At 41.4% G+C, this 22,646-nt stretch overlaps 1 protein-coding gene across 3 annotated transcripts in view; it reads right to left on the bottom strand.

The window, feature by feature from the left end:
* The window catches only part of LOC6574734 (tyrosine-protein phosphatase 99A), a 130,074-nt gene that overhangs the window by 54,600 nt on the left and 52,828 nt on the right, over positions 1 to 22,646 (bottom strand). For all 3 annotated transcript variants that reach the window (XM_044008116.1, XM_044008117.1, XM_044008118.1), the window contains exon 7: positions 20,159 to 20,273. In XM_044008116.1, the coding sequence (XP_043864051.1) occupies positions 20,159 to 20,273 (115 nt within the window). The remainder of the gene's footprint in view (positions 1 to 20,158; positions 20,274 to 22,646) is intronic.

The following is a 22,646-nucleotide window of genomic DNA, read 5'->3' as shown; positions in this document are numbered from 1 at the left end:
CGACTGATTCCCCAAACTGATTATGAAATTGTAGTCGGTTGCAAATTATTCTTCCTTGGAGTCTAGATTATACGGCTGCCATAGCAATCAGCTGTCAAAACTGATGTTGCAGCATGGAAAAATCTTTTGTTTGCTTTAAATAATTTATTGAGAAAGTTACAGTAAATCAAACTTAGCTACGATTCGTTTCTATATTTAACTTATGGCTGAGTTTTGAGTGAGTCGGCAACAGAGTAGACCATATATGTATAATCTAACGTTACACAGATATGATATCTAGATATCAAATCCGATATCTATCTAACTTATCATCTATGCTATGGTAAATATGATTGTTAGTTGGGTTTGCTTAGGTTGGCACATGTAAGGTGTATTTATTGGCATGTTTATTAACTGAATACAAAGCTGAATTATTACACTCACAAGCAATTCTAAGAAATTCGACACTTATGTCAAATATATATATTATATCATATATATTTCGGGGCTCTGCTATAGCGGGACGAATACTTTTAGGTTCTCTAAGAAGTCTTCTGTCATGTCAATGTTCTAATCGCAACTTGTGACGTTTTTACTTTGCACATTCATGCAAGAATTTTATCTAAATGATGGTTAATCGGAGATTTAGGTATATATATTTTTCTAGAATGAACCAAAACGCAGAGTGAGAATTAAATAGCAATCAGTAATGAAAACTGAATTGAATAGGTTAAGCACCGAATGCCCAAGGCTGTATAATATTTAGGTTATTGTTGCTCGCTTACAACTACAGTTGCTCATATATCCCATATCTAGCAAGGCGCTCACTTTAATTCTATTTCTCATTCCACATAATATTCTCTTTGAACTTGTCTTTACATTACCCATTTGCATCAAAACCTTGCTCTTGCATTAAATTTGTTAAAGCTGAGCGTATTTTAATGCTGCTCGCACTTTGAACTCTTGCTGAATGGCAGCAGAGTGAGAGAGAGAGAGAGCGAGAGGGGGAGAGAGAGAAAGTCTTTGACAATAAAAGAGTTTTCGTTATTAAAGTACTTCATATTTCTGTTGTTTTTCTTTGGTTTGCTTGTTTTTTTTTTTTTTTTTTTTTTTTTTTTTTTTTTTTGGCACATCAGAAACGATTTTAAAATTGTCCTGAACCTATGAAAATGTTTTCAAGCTGAGTAAATTGATGTATGGGAAGATACTTTGTGGCAATCTGTGTGCCCTTTTGCGGGAAAAAACAATGGATTGTCGTGTGCCAGAGATTTGATGGCAGCATAAAAATCATTGCATTGTTGCAAATGTTGCAATCGAATGCGAATGAGGGTCGCCTGATGATAGAGGGCGGACAAGCCGGGCGGACAAGCCGGGCGGACAAGCAGCATAGCAAATCAGTGCCAAAAAATTCAAGTAATAACTCAAATGTTGTCTCATTGTATTCGCATTTTTATGCTCATTTTTATTGCTCATCATGTGCGCAGTGCGGTTTGTGTTTCGTGTGCACTCTAACAACTGATATATAAAAATATATATGTTTATATATATCTGTCTGTGTGTGTGTGCAAATATTTTGACTGCAGCAAATGAATAAAACAGGGTATGATAATTGAGTCAAAGTTGATGTTTGTTGTATATTGTTTTTATTTGTATTATTAAGCATCTCTTTATGATATACAAATATAATTTTTCTTAGAAATTTCTGTATAAAATGTATGTAAAAGAAACACTTTTTCTTAATTTAAATAAATATTTCTTAGAAATCTTCCGTTTTCCAAGCAAAGTAAAAAGTATTCAAAAAAGTTAAATTAAATTCAATATAAAAACTTTTGCAGACTTGAGAGCTGCAAAGGTCAACGCATATAAATATATATAAATTTAATTAATTTGTATTTATATATACACTATATATCTATAAACTGAATGCAGCCATGGTCATCTTGCAGGGCATCTGCTAGTCGCTCACTCCCCACTTTTGCGCACGTACTAGCCTTATCTGTTTTCATGTGTTTCCCGTGTATCCGTATTTATTTTGGATAGTGTTTTTTTTCTGGTGTAGTCGAGGTTTATTTGTTTTTGCAAACTCACTGCAAATCCGCCCACAAATCGCCGCATAGAATTCACTTTTTTTTTCTTTTTTTTGCAACGGAAGACACAAATATCATGCGCGAAAAATCAGAATGTTGTTTATGTGATTTATGCGGCAGTGCAGGGATTGGCTGATGGCGAGGGGCTAAGTGGGAAATGCGAACTGGAAGTGTGGAGCTGTGGAGTTGTCAGTGTCAGCTGTCAGTGGGGCTCTTTTGGGAGTTTTCAAATGCGCGCGAGTTATAGAAAACATGTGAAAGGCGCTTGAGCCAAATGAAATGCGCATAAAACTCACGTGATAGACTGGCCACAGCGGGCGTGGCAGCAGGTGGTTGACGGCGTGTGTGTATCGAATGCACTCGTAACCCACTGACAGGCGAACCACATATGCACACACACACACACGCCCAGCCATTGAGAAAAAAAATAGAATGGAAATTGTGGAAAATTGTTGAGTGCACAGAAAATGTTAACTCGTGAACAAGTGGCTGCACTTCAAGTTGAAATTTTAATTACAAGTTTATTAATAATATTTGATTTAAATTTTTTTTTATTTGCGAATTTTCAGCTTCTACTCTGCCTCTCTCTCTCTCTCTCTCTCTTTGTCGCTCTGTCAGTCAATGGCAGGGCAAAAGTTTTTCAATTTTGCAGCAACAAATAGCTAACAATCGCTTTTTATATACACTCTATGGCATGGCCGATTCAATCAATATGGCACACAATTGCTCCATTCACACGCCCATTTTGGCAGCTGCGAGGGCTGGGGCTGTTCATTCAGCCCTGAGTTGGGGGGCCTCAATCGATCTTTGATTCAGTCGCATCCAGTCGTGATCCAGTCCAGTTTAGTCCACTCGAGTTCAGTTCAGTTCAGTTTGGCAAACTTTTGCTAACAAAAAATTAATTTAAAAACTTATTTCAATATCAAAGTGGGCGCGCCCAGACGCAGCAAAGGCAAAGGCAAAGGCGAAGGCAGCGAGCAGTGGGCAGCGCCCACGACATAAGCGCTACAAAGCGTGTAACATTTTAATAAGATTAAAATGAAAATGTCGTAACAGTTTTTCCTTTTTCACTTTTCACATTGCTCTCGCTGAACACACACACACACACACAAATGCACACACATAAAGAGCAAGCCCTGTGAAAATCGTTGTCAATAGGCGTGCGCTATCTTTAAGCTCCTCAAATTACTTTTATTATATTTTTGTGGGCTTTTCTATGTGACATACTTGGTTCAATGAAAATCAAAAGTGAAATTGATTTTAGCCAGAAAATTACGTTTATTATAACCGTCTAGAAATATGTCAATTTAAGGTTTGGGCTATTTATTTTTTCCTTATTTATTTTTCTTTTTATTATTTATCTCTACATTAATTTTATACAAATATATAAAAATTTCTATATTTTTATTTATGTATTTCTCTTTTTTTTTTTTCTCATTTTTCTGTACATCAATTTTATACAAATATTTATCTCTGGCTACCTTAAAGAGACACTGATGAAATTTGCTTTAAAAGCTGCTAATAGGCTTTTCGCTGGAAAACTGTCTCACATAGTTCTATACCTTCTGGAATTTTCCGCTGAAAACGCAAGTCGTTCAGCAGGTACTCAGACAAGCCTTTGCATTCATTTATATTTCACTAACACATTTTCGCGAAAAACTCAAACCAGCCCATAGATTAATCACACATTGATGACATTAATTAAACGAGCTAAGAAAAAAAAGGCGAGTACAGGAGAGAATAGCAAAATGAAAGCCAAACAAAAAGTAAATGAAATAAAATAAAATGTCACATAAAAAGCAGGAGAAAAAGCTGCTGAAGAAAATGGACTTGGAGACAATTATTTACAATGCTTTGTGTTTTTGAGTTAAGAAAAAGACAACAAGTTTACAAGTGTGTGCATGTGTGAGGTTGTGTGTGTGTGTGTGTGTGTGTGTGTGTATTTTTCTCTTGAGCCAATGACACTAATTCCTGAGCAACAACACGCGTACGCTGAAAAATTGTGACAGCCCAGCCAAGAGAGCTCGCCACCCACTTGAAAGCGAAGGCGGGATTTTTAGTGCATGCCACATGGCTGCAATGGGGCGTGGGGCATGGGGCGTGGCACGTAGAAGAAGTAAGCAAGCAGCGCAAAAGAATTGCACAAAATCATTCAACGTGGTGGCGGCCACATAAAAGCTGAGCGTTTGGGTGGAACCACAACCCGGTTGCAAGCAGCGACTGCTAATGGGGCAGCAGTTGTTGCCACTGCTGCTCCGGCTGCTGCTGCTGCTGCTGCTGCTCGAGAGCGAGCACATTTTTGGCATAATACAAGAAAATTGATTTGAAACATGCATCATTATCAACATCGTCGTCGTCGTCCCTGGCAATGGCCCTCAACACTCAGCTGCCACCCCACAAATGTCTGCAGGCACTTACTTAGCTGCTCCTGCTGCTGCTGTTGCTGCTGCTGCTGCTACTGCTGTTGCTGTAAGTCTTGCAACACTTGTGTCATTCAATTCAATGACGTTCATTCATTCGACGTTTTGCAACTCATATGAAGCAGCAATTGAAGCGTCATTAGCTGCAAGCTTTTAGTATGCTCATATGTGTGTGTGTGTGTGTGTGTGTGTGTGGTTCCCCTTCAGCCAACGCTGCGTATGAGTAATGTATGCTTGCCATTTACATTGATTTGTGATGCGCTGTGACAGAGATGCATTGGGAGTGAGAGGGGGGGCTAGCTATTCCTTTGCATTGAATTTGTTTTAATGCTTTCAATCCACTGCTTTAAGTCCCCCTCAAACGAATAAGCTCTCGGCAAAGAGCTCTTTCATGGCATAGCAAGAGAGCTTAGCAAGCTGAGCTATTCTTTGATGGATGCTCGAAATGTTCAAAATATGCGAAATTTGATGGCTAATAAAGGAAATATTCTTTCTCTATTGACTTTATATCAAACTTGCTTGCATAGATCTACTATTATACATAAGAGCTGCGGTAGTGCACTCTGAAAGCATCGTAAGACCGTTTTTATTTCACATTCAACTCGCCGAGAATTTCCTTAAAATATTTTCTAAATGTGCATAATTGAATACACATACGCCCTGTTGTGTGCGCTGCAACTATCACAAATGAACGAACCAATAGAAAAAAAAAAAAAATGCGAAACACTTGACTCGAACCGAACTCGTTTTCAATAAAGAAAACAGCAGCTGAAGTATGCAAACTCGAAGAAGTCAAAGGACCAAATGCGTTTGCCATGTGTTTGGTCTCTAACAGTTGATACTTTTCTTCTAGTAGTAGCAGTTGTTGTTGTTGTTTCCATTGTTGTTGTTGCTGTTGCAACATTATCACGTACACTAATGCGACAAAAGCGCAACGACGAGCAAAATGTTTTGATAATTTACTTAGCTATTGCCTGGCTTTTTCTACTTTCGCTTCGACAGGCATCGCCTTACACACACACACACACACACACACACACACACACACATACGGAGTGTGTGCTTGTGTGTGTGTCAGTGTGTGAGTATGTAAATTTTTACATGGGTCCTGCTCCCGGCTGTGGCCCTGGTTTATTTGCATTCCGTGTGCCACATCCGCTTGCCGTTTCCTGACGTTTCTTTAAGCGCAAAATGCTTTTCCGCTGCGAGCTGCAGGCGAATGCTGAAAATAATATTTGGTGCGCGTGCCATGCGGCATATACGTGAGATTTTTCTTGTCGCTTCCCAGCTTAAACATTGACAAAACAGAGGCGCGGCCATCTAAACCGCAGCGGTGCACAGGCAGGACAGTTCTTCAGGTGCGGGGCGCGGCTGCCATCGCTGCGGTTGCGGCAACTGCGGCGCTTGCGGCTGCCGGCTGCCAAATACATGCAACACCAACAGCAACAGCAGCCGCAGCAACAGCAACAGCAACAGCAACAGCAACAGCAGCAGCAGCAGCAACCGTTGCTGTTGCAATCGCATTCGAGTGATGTGTTTATACATTTCGCGAAATGACAGAAATTGAATCAAATTTATGCGCTGCATGCGCCGCCAGAGCGAGTGGCCTCTCCCACTGCACGTGAGTCCCCGCAACCGCACCGGAAACCGATGTGAAAAGTAAAAATGTGTACGTATATGATGGCAGTCCCATGACAGGATTCGAGGTCGGGCTCAAAGCTGTGAAGGCGCGGTCAGCCGGAGGCGGGCCGTTCGCAATTCACGTATGAAATATGTGCGAAGGTCACTCGATGTTGCACCACTGAAATGTGGCATTTAAATGCAATGCAAAATTCGGAAAAATTCACAAATTAAACATTGATTTTCGTAGCAAGCGAGTGAGTTCAATGGGAATGCGCTTCACACTATCGCTTTATGTTTGTTTACTCTGCATGCTGATTTAATGATGAAATGAAATGTTTTTCGAGCAAATATTCAATAATTTCTGAAAAGTTCATATACAAATTTGTATTTGCTTAAAGGCTTTAAAGCACAGGATCCCCGTTTCAGTTCAACTTGCTGCAGCTTCTGCTTGTGGGCGTTGGCATCGCATCAAGTACGACTGCAGTCACAACAATGCGCAGTTTTATAGCTCCGCTGTTGGTTTATTGTGGCTTCAAAATATGCATTTGGCGCTGCCTTTAAATTTATATTGCACAGAATGTGTGTGTGTGTGTGCGTGTGTTGTCATATTTTTAATATTTTTTTTATGCTTATTTTAATTCATATTTTATGGCAACATTTTCTATTTTGTTGTTGTTGCTGCTGCTGCTGCTGCAATTTAGCTCAACAAGGATAACGAACAAACGGCGGCGCCGTCCTCGTCGTCATGGCTGCTGGCTGAGAGCTGTGACATGCTACGGCGACCATGTCACATAGCTTCACTTTGTTGTTGTTGTTGTTGTGGTGGCTGCTGCTGCTGACCTCTTACCGCAGCTGGCTGTCGCAAAAGCGTGGCTTTTGAATATTGTCCCAGTCGCCGGCGACCGCATGCCACAAACGCTTAAATAAAATTAACGCATCTTGACTATAGCAGCAACAACAACAACAACAACAACAACAACAACAGCAGCATGCCTACAAGAGCCAAACTTGTGGCATGCCCCACACTTGACGGGGCGTGGCAAGTCTATGTAGTCGGCACACAGTTGCAGCTCTTCGCTTGTTTAAGAAAAATGACAATCCGACTGACAGCTGACGGCTCTGCCACGCCCCACCTGGCCCACAAGCGAGGCTGTTAGTCCAGCTGCAGCTGTGTGATAGACATACAGACATACACACATAAAAATAGAAATAAATAAACATAATCCTTAAGTCGTAAAAAGCTCTCTTAAATTATGCATAATTTGAATTTGATTTATTTTTAGTCAACTTTAAAGTCTGCTGGGCTCGCCGTATCGTGTGGCAACATGTGTCACTGGAATGCAGCGGCATGAGGCGGGCGGCATGGCATGGAGTGGAATGGCACATGCCATGTTGTGTTGAGGATATTGCTAAACAGGATTTCCAGGCTACAAGGCATTTAACAAAATGTTGCTAAAGAAATGCCAGCTACAACTACAATAAGCAAAAATGAAAAAGAATGCAAACACACACAAATAAAGGACAGAAGTGCTCGACAGACGTCTCAGTGGCACAGTGGTTGAAAGTGTGCCAATAATGCGAAAGGAGGTTCGCTAACAGATATGAGAGTGTAAGGTGGGTTATCTATGCATTATTCTTAATATAAATCCCAGGAAGGGCTTTTTAAGACTGGAAACCTTTAGTTGAGGTACATAACTTGGCTGGAAGGAAACTGAATAGCAGAGCTCTACAACAGGAGACAACAAGAGAGGGAGAGAAACTAATAAACTAAAATATTCTATTACTATTTTAATAGGCGATTGCTTGACTTCTTTTTATTGTTCCCAGTTCACTATAAAGCCTGAATGACACTCAATACGGAAAGAAGATTACACGGTGAGATCTACTGCAAAACAGTAATAGAATATATAAACTGAACTCTAAAACTTATACGACAGACAATTGCTATGAATCTATGACATATACATGTACATATGTATGTATATACACATAGCTCAAAGACTCAAAGACAGCCGATTTTCATTTAATATACATAAACTCTAACATCTAATAAATTAAATAAATTTAACAGTGACAATCGACATATGCTCGACATAAAAATCCTACAAAATAATAATTTATGCAATACAATTTTGTTCAATTGATAACAAATCAACTTAAAAAATAAAAAAAATATATGTATTTAATAAAATTCTGAATGAAACTTTTATCTACCTAGCGAATTGACTTTTTATGAAAATCACTTGATTTTCCCTCGTACATTTTCCATTCAATTAATTGTCTTGTTGGGCAGCTTTATTGCATTGGAGTCACTGTAACATGAGGCTAGCTGCACTTGCAAAGCCAGAGACTGGTGGGCGTGTCAACGGGACAGTTGTAGCTGTAATAACAGAGCCAGAGGAGCAGCAGCAGCGCATTTCAAATGCAAATGTGTTTGTGGTGTAAATGCAGTTTTACAAAATATTATATAAGCGATAGTGGAGGATAGGAGCGGGGGCGATAGATGGGTAGGGGCTCGGCATGTCTACAAAATGTGCATAAAATTTGCAGGATTTACATTTTAAAAACGCACACAAAAAGCAGCAGACGGGCAAGACGGAAGCAGGAAGGGTAAAGGGCTAAGCAGCTAGAGCCGTTGCCGTTGCCGTTGCTGTTGTTTGTTTGTTTTTGGGCAAATGTGGTTTTAACGCTTTACGAGTGCAACGACGCGGCAATGGCAACGGCAACGGCAACGGCAACGGCAACGGCGTCTGCGCGAAGTCATTGCCAAGCAATGCAATTTGGCTAAGTGCGTTTGGCAGGAGCGAGAGGGACGGAGAGGGGCTGACATGCAAGTGCTGTAAATGAAAATTAATGCATGTGTGTAAAAATATGTGCAAGCAAGTGTGTGCGTGTGTGCCTGTGTGTGTGTGCCTGTGTGTGTGTGTGTGCTATCTGTGGGCAATCAGTGCAAAGTGTTAGTCGGCTTAGGCCTAGACAAAAATATGTTGCCTACTTAGCAGCGCAGCCTGCATAACGCCAGTTGGCAACCTTGGCCAGTCTGGCAACGCTGTGTGGCAACTGTGGCAACTGGCAACTGGCAACTGACAGTTGGCACTTGGCACATGTCTGCATAAATCTAAGCCGGGCCGAGCCTCGTTTTATAACGAGCTTTAGGCATTTAGATAAATTTCAAAGCTGATTTGCTAAAGCAACGAGCAGAGGCAGGGGCAGGGACTGGGGCAGGGGCAGGGGCTGGTATGTGGCACGCCCATTCGGCGTTAAATGTGCAGAGTTTTGTCTGAAGCGAGCAAAACTAACCACATGAAAGTCGCATTTACTAACAAATACACACAAATGCACATGTGCAACACGACAAGCTGTAGTTGAGTAGAGAGAGAGAGCGAGAAGAGAGAGAGTGAGGGAGAGAGAGTATGTGAGCAGCAGAGTAGCCCGCAGGAGACACACAAGCACACACACATATATTTATATATATGGAAACAGAGTCACACACACAGACGCAGGAACACACATAGTTGCCCGCAGGAGACACACACAGATACATACACACACACATGCAGCCACGTCTGAGCCACAGTCAGCTGGGCAAGACCTTAACCAAGTTAGACAGCGGCAAGAGACAAGGGACACACAAACAACCAAAAGAGCCAGCTGGGCAGATTAGGGCGGCAGTGGGTGGTGCAGCGGAGGCGGGTAGAAGTGCAAAGAATGCCACTGACAATGTACAAAGTGCAAAACTAATTTAACAGAGAGTAGCCTTGCAGCAGCAGCAGCAGGAGCAGGAGCAGGAGCAGCAGCAGCAGCAGCACCAATACTAGACGAATGCGCAACAGCCTGAAGAGTCAGAGACAGAGGCTGGCAACATGTTGTATGTCGCTGTGCATGGAACATGCCTTGCAGCTGAAGCCGAAACAAGTTTCTAGTGAAATCTATCATACGCCATGTTGTCACACACGCTGTTCTACAGTTTGGCCAACACAGTCGAAGCTGCAAGCCTTCAATTTTTGGCTTGACTGAACTAAGAGGAAAAAAGACAGAGAAAATGTAAATTTTGATTTTGTTATCAGAGAAATTCCAGCATGTCAAACAATTTTGTAGATTGTGCAAATGGAACTAGAAATGCGTGAGATTCAATTTTACTTTATTATTATTTATTTTCAGTGTAATCTCTATGAGTTTAAAGCAAGCAACAGTCAATTAAAGACAGCTTAAAGAATTCTATTTAAACAACAAGTAAGAAAGCTCTAGTCGAGACTGCTCGACTACGAGATCCCCTGAACCCTTGGAGTAATAGCTATTTCAATCATTTTTCGCGTCTTTCAGCTTACACAAGAAACACGCACACACACACACACTCACACACACATGCACGCACACACAGGCATACACACACACACACACACACACAAAGTATAAACACGCATGGGCGGCAGTGATCGCTTACTATGAGAAATTAATTGTTTAATAACTTTTTTTGTGGACGTACGATCTTCATGAAACTTTCAGATTATGATTATAACATGGATATGCATGTAATTGCCAAAGCACAAGTCTCTAGTATTTGAAATACTTTTTTTACAAAAGTGAGGGTGAGGGGGTGAATCTAGGGGTGGGGGGTAAATTTTAACAAAAACCGAAATTGTATAAATTGCATATAAAAATACATTTAAAAAATGGAGACTCTAGCTATAAAGGTGTAGAAGATATAATTTTATAACTGGTATTCGATAAGGTTTTTTATCGATAAAAAAAGATCGGGATGAGTTATCGATTTTTAATGATAAACTTGATATGCGCGCTGTAATTACGGACATTTAAAAAAAAATTTGAAGTCTCTAGCTCTTATATCTTCGGAAATCGACGCGTTCAAACATACGGACAGACGGACAGACGGACAGACAGACAGACGGACAGGGCCAAATCGACTCAGCTCGTCGCCCTGATCAAGAATATATATACTTTGTGGGGTCTGCCACGCCTCCTTCTGCCTGTTACATACATTTCAACAAAACCATTATACCCTGATTTCCCATTTTCAATGGGTTCAGGGTATAAAAAGTGCACACATATTTGAAATGATGTACTCCATCTCGTGTCACGCTTTCGTCTCTAGCCATAAAACATCTGCAGCTACATAAAGTAATACTGTGACGCACATAATATAATAACTGGCAACTTGTGGTTTGGCCAGTGCTATGTGTGCGTGTGTAAGCCATATGGCAGACGGCTCGACATTGATATGAAACTTGTTTAAATAGTCGGCAGTTGATTGGCCAGAAATTGAATTGCTTGCGCTTTGTTTGTTGCCTAATTGCTGAGATTTGTTTTGTGCGATTTAAGCCGATTACGCACCTGACCACAATTTGTTAAAAGCTCTTGATTTCTGCTGCCGGCACAGGTGTTTGTTCAATTATGTTGATCGCCAGTAAATATGGAATACACGCGCACTCCACCCACGCCCAGAGTTGGCACTACAATCACAGCTACAGCACCGCCCTGCACACACTGGGACAGGGAAGGGCAAACCTTTAACCTTATCGCTGCCACTGCCAAACCCGTCCGTGTGTCTCTCTCTGTGTGTGTCTCCAACTGGCTCACAGACACAAACCAGGAGATAAAGTCAAGTAAAAACTTTGAAAAAATGTAATCAAGCACGTAACTTGCACAAATTTTCTGCACTTTTGCCAAGGCACAAGATGAAAAAAAAAGGGCAAAACGTCAAAAACCCGCAGGCTCTACACGGCAAACACATGCGGGGACAAAAAAGAGGGTCCGCAAAGGAAAGGATACGCACGAAAGGATACACACACACACACACGCACACACACGCACACACACACGCACGCACACACACGCACACACACACTCACACACACAGGCACTTTTCACACCCACATAGCGGCAGCTAGACGAGTTGGCCTCAAAAGATTTGCCAAGTGTGTTTGATGCTGTCCAAAACTCCAATCCAAGCACTATGAACTTTACCCATGCGATGCCCTGCAAAAGGGTTCGAGAAAAGGCATTGAAGTTTAAGAGTTGACAGATGGTATTCAAATCGCAAAAGGAGTCAAATTTATTATCAACATCTATCTATCATCTCATATCATGTCATCACATCTGCTCATCTAGTGCCCTCCCTCAATACAGGGTATTCTTACACTTAGCATTCGCCTTTGCTTCTCTTACAAGAACACAAAAGTCAAAAGGCAAGTTAAAGACTTTAAAATCCGCCTTCAATAAAGTGATTGAGCGTGCGTCCTAAGCCTGGGGCGAATTTGTCAAAAAAAGTAAAAAGAGAAAAACGAGGAAGTAGAAGAGGAGACTTCATTGGGGTAGTCATTGGCAGACAGGTGGATGAGCTGTGCCACCTCAGCTGACAGCATGCACTCACGTTGCGGCAAGGCAGACAGACGAAATCAAATGAAACTGATCCTGAGGAAATCGAAGTAAATCTAAGTAAAGGCAAATACCAGGAGTCGGGAATCAGGCAGCGGGCTGGAGGCAGCAGGCAGCAGGCGGCAGGATCTGGCGCCAGTCGCCAGGCGCAGTGCCAAAATGCGCAGACATGATATGAAATTATTTGTCAACGCCATTTTCAGCAACTTTTCCAACATTTCATTTCGTTTTCATTTTTGGCATGCGATGCGATTTCTTTTCCATTTTTTTATTCGGCTTTTGCGGTCGCGCTCTTTGGCTGAATAGGAAGTGGGAGCTCCATCTGGCATGGGGAGTTTACTTTGCATTTTGGTATTTCAGTTTCAGTTTCGGTTTCGGTTTCGGTTCCAGTTCGAAGCTGTTTTATTTTCCGACATGCAATGACAGCCATCGAACTGCAGCGCAAAACTTGTGATTGCTTTCAAATGTTTTATTAGCTTACTCTTTGAGGTATCGAGCGGTGAAGGTGTAGGCGGAGATGGAGCTGGAGGTGGGGGCATGGTTCCGACAACTGCAGCTCAGTGTCAGATGTGTGCCAATATTATGGCAAAATATACGACATTTCAGATAGAGCTCTGAATATGTGGGTGCGTCTGAACAGCGTATGAAAATCCATTCGATCACAACTTCAATGGCCATTCTCAAAGTTTTTGGGATTATATATGAAATGTGACTAAAGTTAGTTAAAAATATTCTTTGTTGGCAAATAATATACTTAAGAGAAGTCAAAACTATGCAAGCAAACATATCTGAGAATTCATACGTTACGAATCAGAAATGTTGAATTTTGACAGAAAGTTATGAGTTTCGCTGAGTTATATTTATTCTTTTCCTTCTGATACTTAGCTGGAACTCATCGTTGTGAACTTGTGGGATGTGTGGGAACAGCATGAAAATCCATTCCATCGCACTTTTTTGTGGATTATATATGAAATATCTGCATTTATTTATAAACGCATAGAGTGATTTATTTCGTTATAGGAGAGCCAAGAATGAAGTGTAAATGCTGGAATTTATTGTAGATTTAATACTTAAAAGATGTTTTGAATATGAAGTCATTCATGCATAACTGAAAATCCATATTTTAGGCCTAAGAGATGTAAAATTTAATAGGAGAATATTAGCTGAGCTTAAATCAAGAACTATTTCAATAATTGGCAAAAATATATTTTGTCTAGGGCCGTAACTTTATAGAAGTGAAGTGAAGGGAACAGCTTAAAAATGGATTTTGTCTAAGCCCGTAACTTTATAGAAGTGAAGTGAAGGGAACAGCTTAAAAATGGCATACTTCACACAATAGTGATATAACTACTTGTACTACGAATAAGTAATACAAATATTTAAAATCTTTGATATTCACAAACCACAGAGCTGGTTTTTCGCTTGACTGTGATCTTGATTCTTGATTGTCCCGTCAATTTTTAATTAGTAATTCGCTAATGGCTGCATAATTATGCGCTTCTTTTCCTATTATACATTACTTCAGTTGCAGTCTGTGCTGCTCTAAGGGCGCTCTTAACTGGCTTTAACTGATAGCCATTCCGACTGTGGCAGCAAATTCAATTAGGCAGCAGGCGAAATCAATACAACAGAGTCATGAATCTTTTTGTTCTGCTGCTACACCCTAACCTCCGGCTTCTCCTCCACGCCGCGTCTTGCCCCTCGCCCCCTCACAGTGTCTGGCTGCCGCAGGTAGCGTTGCCAGGATGTAATTTTCGTTGCCGCTCATTAATTTCGTCTATTTACAAGAAGTTTTTGCCGCACTTTTTCTTAGTCTCTGCATTCCGAGTTTTTTAGCCAAGTTTTTTAAGTGGTTTGCGGTTTATCATTTTAGGTTTGCAGCCGAGCTGGGAAATGAAAATGCAGCAGGTCAGTTGCTGCTCGACTGCTCCAGCAACTCCAGCAACAGCTCGAACTGCTCGACTGCCTGGTCTGGCAGAGTTTTGGGCTGCAGCAGCAAACAAAACTGTGCGCAAACAGGAAATAACGGTAACGCTGCTTCATTTCCGCTTTTATTAAAACATACTTTTCCCGTTGTATCACATCCGCTTTCGTCTTCTTGTGGCGGCCATCTTGTTTTTTTTTCTTTATTTTTTTTTTTTAGCAGAGTTGTCTCTGCTTTTGCTGTTGCTGTTTTGTCACTTCCGCCTCTGCTAAAACTTGGTGATTTTTTTCTCTTTTTTTTTTGTCGCGGCTAGCGCATTAAAAGCAGTGAGCGGATGTTGGGCCACCTTTTTGGCCGTTCCTGCAAACGGCGGTCGCTGCCGCAACTAGTTGCAAGTAGCCAAAGGTAATTAATTTTGTTGCTGTAAGTTTCATGCGACGAGCTCTGCCGCTCGCACCCAAAGCAAACAGCCATCAAACCGCGAAACTCAACTCTCCACTCAACTCAACTCTCAACTCGCAGATGAGCTTAGCTCAGCTCTCTCGCTCGCGGTTTTAGTTTAGTCTGAGGGCCAGGTGACGCGGCGTTTGCCTTTGACAGTCCAGTCCACAGTGCAAATGGATTTGCCATCTTCCATCTACCATCTACGATTTTCCATTTTCAGTTTTCCATTTGCTTGGCTCCTCATTTAGAATGAGTGACCGCAATTTTATACGTTTTCCTTTTTCGCTTTCGTCTTTCTATTGCTTTGTTTTTTTTTTTTTGTGTTGGGTTTTTTTTTTTTTTTTTTTTTTTTTTGGGTTTTTCGTCAAACTCGCGGCAATAGTTAAACAGCTGCGAGCATTTTCCATTTTCGTGCTGCAATTTTCCATTTTCCATTTTCTTGTCATGCTGCAATGTGTCTATTAATTTTGTGTGCCACGCCTCATTGGGCGTGGCGTTGACAAGCAACTCTGATAAATGACTAGAAGCAAAACCCGCTTTTCGCTGAGTGCTGCATAAAGCGTCTAATGGACCTTTTCAATTGGCTGCCTTGATTTTGTGCAGGGGGCGGGCCTGGGCGTTGGCGGTAGCGGTAGCGGTGGCCTTGAACTTTCCATTGGAATTGGCAGTAAACTTAAGCGTTAACGATTCGTCATTTATAATTGAGCATGAGATAACAAATTTCAGATAAACACGCGAAGCAGTTGAAGAGTTGGAAAGAATGTTCTTAGGGGATTACATTTTAATTTCGTAAATATATTTGCTTTTATGTTATTTTGAAATAATTTCTTGCAATTACTTCGAGTAGAAATATTCCATAATCATGCAAACTTTGTATAAATGCTTCCATTTTATATTTATATACCTGTCATTTAAGTTGTATGCAAATGTTAACTGAATGTTAAACAATTTAAACTTATGAAATTTTGAAAGCACTTTAAACTGTAGACAAAATATCTGGGGGCCTATTATACATTTGTAAGCTTATCTATAGAAGTGAAAAGAAACAGTAGGCTACTTAGGAGACGAAGGCGCAACTATATACAAAAAAGGAAACAAAAAAAGTCAAGACATTGGGTCAGCAAGTTTCGTGCAACACCTGACACTCGCACACCTTGGGCGTCTGGCCTTTCATGTGATCCGTGGCACGGGTCGAAGACAGCAAGAGCGAGAAATCCTTAGGCCATGTCTGAAACGAGAATGTAACTGTCTTTGCTGTTTGAAACATGACGCGTTAAAGTCAAAAGTTGCCAAGCACTACAACAACAACTACAACAACAACAACAATGTTGAAAGCCATCTAGTGCCACAATAGGAGACGTGGCACAAAGTAAAACTGCACAAGTGAAATGAAAATGAAACGAAGTTATCATGGCTCAAGGCACACGGCTATTATGCCTCGCCTAAGTCCTTGGATAAGCGTTACGGGGCGTGGCACAAAGGCAAGGGCAAGAGCTGCCACTGCAGCTCGGGCTACCACAAAGCGCATGTCGAGGCTGCCAAATGAAATTCTAGTGCGTGCCGGCTAAAGTGCAAGGCGATTCGGCGTCAGGTCTAAAACCGTACTCCCCGCCCTAGCCGGGTCAATGTCAAAAGCTAAGACGCAGCAGCAGCAGCAGCGGCGGCAGCGGCAGCGGCAAAAGTGGCAAAATTTTAATCAGAGACAGAGCCAAAGCCGCCCGCCGAGCTTGTTTCGGTTCAAAGTGCAGGCAGGGCTCAGTCAGATTTAACAGTCTGGCAGAAACGAAAATAACAATAGAAACAGCAGCAACAACAACAACAACGAGGATGAGCAGAATATTGAATAAGTGGGAAACAAGTGAAGCCCTGGGAATTGCTTTGCAATTGCCTCTGCCACGTGTCCTTTTGTTAGCAGGGAAATGCCCTAACAGAGAGCATTAAAAGACTGTAAGCTGTAAGCTGCACTGAGACGATGTGGCAGCTATATAGTATATAGAGTCTAAGCAGCAGAGATCTGGAGTTTTACTCGACTTGGCATAGCTTACATTAACGGGCTGCTTATAGAGTTAATCTACAGTTCAGCATATTTAAAACAATATGAAATTAGTACATTAATGAAACACTTTTTAGCAGGACTCCTGCTCGCACTGAAAGGGTATTCACAGCCCTTGTAGCCCTTTGCAATTGTCCTATCTGTTCGTGTCAGAACTCAACGGGATAGTTAAAGGCAAGTGATAGCCGCAAAATCACAGAGTCCTTCAGTCAAAGGAGACGCGCGATAAGCTGCATTGCAAGGCTTCATAATGCTCACCGCATGCGGCATGAGGCATGCGGCAACTAGGCATTTGATTTCGAGCAACAGCATAAAGCAAGGTGCAAAACGAAAATGAAAATGAAATTCATAAAATATGATTTCAGTTTAGACTGCGTGTGTGTGTGTGTGTGCGTGTAAGTGCGAGCACGTTTGTGTGTGTGGGTGTAACTGCTAATTAATCAAGTCTGTCAAAGGCATAGCCAACATGTTGCCAAGCTCATCAAGACGAGCCGCATTCAGACTCGCATCCTTAGTCACATCCTTGTACACAGCTACATCCCGAGCCACATCCTGCACAGCTGTTTAAACTTGTCGACTAAGCCGCTGCAAATCCCTTGAAAGCCTCGCCTGTCTGCACCTGGCAGCTCAGCCCAAAAATGTTGAATAAATACACACACACACACGCACAGAAAAGAAAGAAATTTTGAAGCTGGCGAAAATGTAAAATGAAATGAAATTACAAAATTATGCCAGCTGCGAACATTTTGCAGCGAACTTTGCAGCAGGAAGCCCAAGTCAAAGGCGCTTATGAAAATTTTCCAAAGAAAAAGAAAAGTAGACTCTGCCAAAAGCAAACAAATCTGCTGCCAGCCAGAAACGTAAGTATTATATTTCTATATATTTATATATAGATATATATATATATATATATATATATATATATATATATATATATATGTACATATTTGATATATATGTATATATATCTAAGCTGCCCTCAGTCAGCCAGGAGAGCTTCATACCGAAAAGTGTATTAAAAGTTGCACTTTTATGTGCGCAATACACTTTTCTCTTATCTTCTCGTTTTGCTCTTTTTAATATATATGTATGTATCTACTCATTATACAATTCTCAGATATATGAGGACAACCTGAGTCAATGCTGAGCGGATTTGCCGCAGTGTTTTATGCTAATTATGCGTTAAACATTTAACTCTTCTTTACGAATCTTCATCCAAAGACTTAAAAGTTGGCACGAATAAAAAGCTTAGCGCCGACTTGGGGTGATATTAAAATCTGGCCGAAAGGCAGCCAGACAAAAGACGGCTAAAAGGCACCATAAATGCCGAATATTAAATACACTGCTTGGCCGTTGCTTTTATTGAGCAAAAGAGAGAGAGAGAGAGAGAGAGAGAGAGAGAGTGAGAGAGAGTGAGAGAGAGAGGGTAAGGTAAAAGTTTTGCTTGATATTTTCCCTTGAACTGGCAAAGGGGAATATTTATATTAAATTTTATATTGTATATGCTTCAGAGTTTGCTTTGTTGCTATTAGCAACATATTTACTTCAAATCAGCTTCAAGACCTTTCATAACTAACTAGTAAAGCGTGCTGCAGGGGGCATTCAGCTTATTATTTTTGCCCGCAACCGCAACTGCTGCCCCCTCCGCAGTCCCCGGCAGCATCCCAGAGTCCTGGCAATCGTAGGCAGTGGCCGGCGTCTGCATTCCGTGGATTTCCGCTTGTGGCGGCGTCTGAGCCACAGACTGAGACGCGAACGGAAATCCACGTTAGAATGCGCCAACAAAACAAATTGTCTAAAAAATACAAAAATAATGGTTACGTGGCAATGGAAAGAGAAATGGGATTTGGAAATGCGGCAAGGGAATGGGGCAGGGCCAGCGGGCGTTGGTGAGTTGTAGTTGGTTACGTGGCGCATAAGGGATATGCCTGAACGGTTTTTGCCTCGATTTGTTGTGCTGAGTATGCAGCATATGGCAAAAGTTTAAGTAAGCAATTTTTATTTATGCTCGATTCCAATACAGTGCCCTTACACACACACACACGCACACTGGAAGAGCGTCCGTGTGCAGCTGCAGCTGCTGAAAGAAATATGAGAAATTGTAGCATATTTTTGCCTCTGTTTGGTCTAACTCAACTTTTATTTGTTTGGCTCATTGCATGGCACAGACATTTTGCGGTCGAGCGAGTCAAAGCCTTGGCTCTTTGCTCTATTTGAATTGAGAACTTTGTGCAGAAGCGAGACAGCGACAGAGATAGAGAGAGAGAGAGAGAGAGAGAGAGAGAGAGAGAGAGAGAGAGAGTGGGAGAGCGAGATAATGTAAGATACTAGGCAAAACTATAGCCGAAAGATACTCTCTATTCAGACATTTGAAATGGGATTTGATTGGTCTTTTCTATTCAACAGATCATACGTGGAGATTTTTTTTTATTTTTTATTTTATTTTTTTATTTTTTTTTTGTTATCCAATACAAGGTCTATAGCTATGAAATCTTATGGCACTCAAGTGGATTTTTAAATTGAAAATCTCTGCACATACATACATATAATATACCCTTCGCTCTGACATTGCAGGGGCAGAGCCTTAAGTAGTGCATACAAAAGCAATTTCTTTTGATTGTTGCACAAGCGGTTCTTCGCCTTCGTCTCCTCCGAATTGCTCCTCCTCCGTATGTAGAGGCATGTATCGTGTGGCTTGGTCACTTGCTGGTCACTTGGCATTTCAATAAGCAGTTGCCTTTTGCATATGTGCGAAATAGTTCCACAAGCCCAACTCAAACAGAAAATGGCAACAAAAAGAGGGAAATAAGAAGAGTTGCAACTTGAAGCGGATATAAATCAAATATTGAAAATGCCAACAAAGTCGTCGCCGCATTTCATATTTTCTGCACACTGAGAGAAAAACTTACGCAGCTACTGCCCAGAGAGAATTTGCAGTTTTATTTAAAATGCATTTTTGCTTGACTGGCTTGAAGTTTTGAATAAATCAAGCGTGAATCGGAAAGAATTATTCAAACACTAAGAAAAATTATAAGCAACATGAATGCATGATTCCAAATAACTGAAATATGCTTTGCCTAGTCAACGGTCAGATTACCTATAAAATTGTTCAGAGTGTAAAAGCATACAGATGCCTCCTAAATTATTCCGTTGGAAATCTTGGCTATGTTTTCAAGTGTAAAACGTTTTCAGAATTCATGACTGACTTATTGCACTAAGCAGCAACACTCACCTCCTTCATCGGTCATCACCAGTATGGTTGTCTCTGGGCCGAGCCCTTCTGGGTTGAACACTTGCACGGTGACCTTGTACTGCGTGTAGGTTTCCAGATTCTGTATCTCGTGGCTCTGTAATGGGGAAATGTGAATGCAAAATTATTCAGCGAATTAATCAAACGAAAGCGCTTATAATAGGTGAACATGTGGCTAACGGGTGTACCAGACTGCCGTCATGCTCGTGTAATAAAGTTTAAATTTATTTGCATATTTATGTTTTTAGTCATTTTTATCGTTTCGCTATAGAGACAAGACGCACATTCCCATAGTTTCTCTCTAGGTATTTCATAATACCTATACACTTTTTTTGCACTCTCTGAGCGAGTAGCCAAATTGAATGAGCTTGCTTCCTTTGGCTTACTTCCTTTCGTGCCCTGCCCCCCTCTCTCGTTCCCTTTCAGCTGCCAGCTGCAGTCAACGTCAAGCGGAAATTGCGCATCGCCCACTTTTGTGCGTCGCCAGGCAAATATGTATGCACGTTAAATTGCAGCTGTTAAAAATGTATTTGCTGCAGCGCGTGGCTCATGAAAAAAGCGAGAAGGAAATTGAGTTGTGAGGCAGCCTTAATTGCACCAGCTAACATACACACACATACACGTTTTTATTACGAAACGACGTAAAGTTTCGATAGTTCAGCTAGCGTTTGCAGCCTCATTTTCTGAGATTGTTTCTGACTTGGCTTGCTTTATTAGTTTTTCTTTGAAAAATTTGCCAGCTTGGCCTACGAGAATTATTTAGTTCTTAGGAAAACCTATAAAGCCTTGACTAAAAATATATATTTATATATTTTTTTTTTCCCTTCAGGGAAATGCAAATACTCCAGTTCCGCATTAAACTCGATTTATCTTTTACCTTGCCTTAAAGTTTTGTTCCCTTAATATTTAAAAATCTACTTTGACAAACTTAAAGCTCAGGTTCATTATGCGGAAATAGAAGGACGTATATAAACTCAGACAGAGCTGTACATATACATACACGAGCAATCATTGAGGGATGCGCTAGTGGCCAGTGCCACACCCACGGCTAGAGTGCCCCCAAAAGGGAAGCCCTGCAAAAACTACTTATGTGGCAGCAGATCCTGGCGGGTGCGGCTTATTAAAATTTTACGTAAGGTCAAAAGCAGTGCGAAACCATAAAACAAGCCGCTGGCTTTAAGCAGCTCACACACACACACACATGCATGCATATACGCTGTGGTTAAGCTCAAAATGGCTGCTTGCTACAACAAACACAATTTATGTTGCATACATTAGAGCGTCGTCTCTTGCTGTAGTTGTTGCTGCCGCTGCCGCTGCCACTGCTCCTGCTGCTGCTGTTGGTCTGGACCGCAAAGCGGTTGGCTCTGAGTCTCTCTTTCTTTCTCTCTCTCTATGTGTGTGTGCTTAGAAACGGATTGACTGCCATGCCAAAAGCTTAAGTGGCTGCCAGGCGCCAGAGTTGGCCAGCAAGCGCTTTGATTTAACAACCAACAAACGCACATCTTTTTGCCAGCTGTATGTTCGTGTGTGTGTGTGTGTGTGTGTGTGTGTGTGTGTGTGTGGTGTGTGTAGGCTTGATTTTAGTTGCCTTCGCTCTGGCGCTAATGCCGCCATATAATTTCATTTTATGTAGTCGCCAGTCGAGTGGCCATAGTAAATGAGGCCCGAAATTTACAGCTGCTGGCCCGTTTTATGCGGCCGCCGCCAAAAGTTGGCCAAAAACAGTTAATTGATATAATGTAATTGATAGAGCCGAGTGTGTGCTTAGCTGAAAGCATGATAAATTGTCTGAGAAACCGGAACTACAACTAAATACGTTGCCGAAAGCAGCAATTGCCGGCGCAATACTTTACTGCCGGTGGTTTTTGCATGAGAATCGCAGAGAAGGGCTGAGAAAGATAGGAATTCAGATTTTATAGAGAAACGTTGCCAATGAGTTAAGTAAATTGGAGCCTTGAGGAAATTGGTAAATTTGAATACCTAAGAAATCATTTTTAATTAATTTTCTCGAGCTTTTCGCCAGAGAATATCAATATAATATTGATATTGATATACTCTAGCACTACTATAACTGCAATATAAAGTAACTATTTACTTCTTAAATTCGAATGCGAGCAGTCGACCAGATATGCCCATTTGCGCCATTTAGCAAACAGAGCATGAATAATGTTTGCCTAGATTCGATCGGAGCTGTGACGCAAAGCTGGTAATTAGTGCGCTGCCCAACACTGGCTCATCATTAAAAGTTTTGCCAGGCAGCACATCTGATACCCCTACGTGCGAGTACGTGTGTGTTTCCCTAGCAGCTAGCCAAAGAGGTGTAAAGCGAAACTCAAACAACAATTAACAACAGCAACAGAGAGGCAACAGCAGCAGCAGCAACAACAACAACAGCAGCAACAACGGCAACTAAGGACTACAAATTTGGTTGCCACATGCCGCATCTGCATATCCTTTGAGCCGTGCA

This window comes from Drosophila mojavensis, unplaced genomic scaffold (assembly GCF_018153725.1).
Source record: "Drosophila mojavensis isolate 15081-1352.22 unplaced genomic scaffold, ASM1815372v1 contig_231, whole genome shotgun sequence".
In the NCBI taxonomy this organism is placed as follows: domain Eukaryota; kingdom Metazoa; phylum Arthropoda; class Insecta; order Diptera; family Drosophilidae; genus Drosophila; species Drosophila mojavensis.
Note: the sequence above shows the minus strand (reverse complement) of the source record. Positions and strands in the feature narration are given on the sequence as shown.